The sequence below is a fragment of the Priapulus caudatus genome, unplaced genomic scaffold (genome assembly GCF_000485595.1).
Source record: "Priapulus caudatus unplaced genomic scaffold, Priapulus_caudatus-5.0.1 Scaffold61, whole genome shotgun sequence".
Classification (NCBI taxonomy): Eukaryota; Metazoa; Priapulida; class Priapulimorpha; order Priapulimorphida; family Priapulidae; genus Priapulus; species Priapulus caudatus.
Genome location: NW_014577122.1, coordinates 499,517 through 501,842, shown reverse-complemented (window position 1 = coordinate 501,842; position 2,326 = coordinate 499,517). Strand labels below are relative to the sequence as shown.

The window sequence follows — 2,326 nt, the reverse complement described above, 5'->3', positions numbered from 1 at the left end:
CGTGTGTGTGTGTGTGCGTGTGTGTGTGTGTCTGTGCGCGTGCGGGTGTGGGAGTATGTGCATGCGTGCGTGCATACGCGCGTGGGTGATTCTGAGAGTTACAGGGAAAAGAGAAGAGTACCTCTTAAAGTATTGTTATTTTTGTTTTATTGTTAGTAAGATGTTGCAAACATCGTGGGCTCATATCAGTTATAAATAACGAATTTTAAGCAACATTAGCTCACACATATTATCAAGAACGTGTTTCAAGTAGGGCTATACAGTTAATATGCTGATCACATATTCACATAAATAATTACTATTTTGCAAATACACGAAACTGTGGTATGGGCTTATTCAGACATATAGGCATCCATCAGCAAATGCACACAGTACTGCTGACAAGGCTTCATGCTCATATCCGGTTTATTATCTCTGCAGGTTTGAACGATTACCTGTGTCTGGCATGTAGCTAAAGATGATGGGCGAAGATTGGTATTGCTTTCCACCAACACTGAAATACACCTTCGCAGTGGAAAACACCTGAACATCCTTGCTGAAGAGGTTGTTGCAATAGATCGCCACGGTCGAGAAGTTCCGTACTTTCTCAAACGTGAAGATAATCTGAAAGTTATGAGCGTTGACAGTTAACTCATTGACAACAATTTCATCTCATGAATAGCATTAACGAAAATGTCCAACATCTCATTGTCGGCTAGAGATTTACAGATTACAATTAAGATATATAGATTCTGTGGTGATTGGGATAAACGAGTGAGAATGCTTACCTCAATAGGAGTTTGAATGCCCGTGTCATTTCTCCATCCTACCCACTCGTAACCTTTCCCCTGACCACGAATGTCCAGTCTAAAGTTGTCGGGACCCTTTTGACCATCGACGAGTTGACCGAGGCCACCGTATAAATAGTGGTTCTCTTCGTGACCATCGTAGATCTTGTCGTAGAGGTCTATCTCTGAACCCCGCTTCTCTCCTTGCGGCATGCCATATGATATGATTCCCTCTGAATACAAGATATATAACATCGTTGCTGGAAATCGCCTGGAAAATTGCGCACGGAACCTGGGTATGCTACTGCACAGTGTTTATATACTGACAATTTTCAATTATGTAATATTTTATTATTTAAGACAATTTTAGCAATGTTTTAATTTACTTAGTTCAGTGTTCTCAAATTCGCAAAAAACTGCCCCTTGGAAACGCGAGCATTGGTAATAGAAGTGCTGAGGCATGATTTAAAAACTTGATCGATTAAAGACGGGATTTTGATCTAAAGAGAAAAGAGAAGAAGAAGGCTGAAATACTAATTACTTATCACCTATATGAGATTGCATGTACACCGAGAACATTTATGCTTATTATTGCCTTGTTGATTATGGTTTTCTTATATATATATATATATATATATATGATACTTTAAATGCGCACTTTATCTCCTAGAAAACGTATACCGGATGGAAGGGCGATAAACGTGTAGCGACCGACGCATGCTCCACCGACGTCACAATGATAGTCTTGTCGTCATGATCAGCATTTTCATTTTCAGGAAATTCTCAAAAACATTCCCTTTTTTTCTAATCGCGCGGATTTATTTCAGAACACGTTCTTTGTCCGGCGCATATGAAAGCCAAGGTGTGAGTGACCTACATATAGAGAGCTGCATAAGATTCATCCACGCAGGGACGCTGACAGTAGCTTTACTTTGATGTCTTATGTAATTGCCTGAGTGATCGCGGATGCTCCTCACAATATTGCACGCACAGGACGCGCATGCGCGCGTCCGCTACTATAGGATCAAAGCAGCCGAAGAAAATAAGGCCGACACAAATCTGAATTGAGCTCTCTCCAATTTTACACGTCTTTGCAAATGGGGAGATAATTTCGCCGGTAATTTTCACGCATCACGATCTCTCATGCAACGAGCTAACCCAGAGGACTAGGCACTAGCAGCTAGGCACACCATCTAAGTTTCAATATAATTGTCGCTAGATGGCGGGACTCATATGATTGGTCATGGGCATAGGGCAGTCTGTGAATATACGTGTGATATACGTCTGATATACGTGTGTGTGTTATGTACGTGATTGACTACACGTATCTGATCCAGGAGATGACGTTTTAGCCCAGGTATGATGGGGTAAGTATAATGGCAGGTACTTATCAGCAATGCGAGTTAAGGGAGTAGTATGTTACAAGGTGAGTAAAGCGAGTAATTCAAAGTAGTCCAAGAAGCTTTCTCAAAGATAGCTGCACTCGGTTACAATACTTACAATGTGTTTATATACATATATATATATATATATATTATATATATATATATATATATTAT

At 40.2% G+C, this 2,326-nt stretch overlaps 1 protein-coding gene across 1 annotated transcript in view; it reads right to left on the bottom strand.

Annotated features, from left to right (window-relative positions):
* The window catches only part of LOC106821158 (discoidin domain-containing receptor 2-like), a 138,969-nt gene that overhangs the window by 12,497 nt on the left and 124,146 nt on the right, over positions 1 to 2,326 (bottom strand). Inside the window, exons 6-8 of the mRNA XM_014825847.1 lie at positions 768 to 1,000; positions 435 to 603; positions 78 to 91 (exon numbers count right to left, since the gene is read on the bottom strand). Of these exons, the coding sequence (XP_014681333.1) occupies positions 78 to 91; positions 435 to 603; positions 768 to 1,000 (416 nt within the window). The remainder of the gene's footprint in view (positions 1 to 77; positions 92 to 434; positions 604 to 767; positions 1,001 to 2,326) is intronic.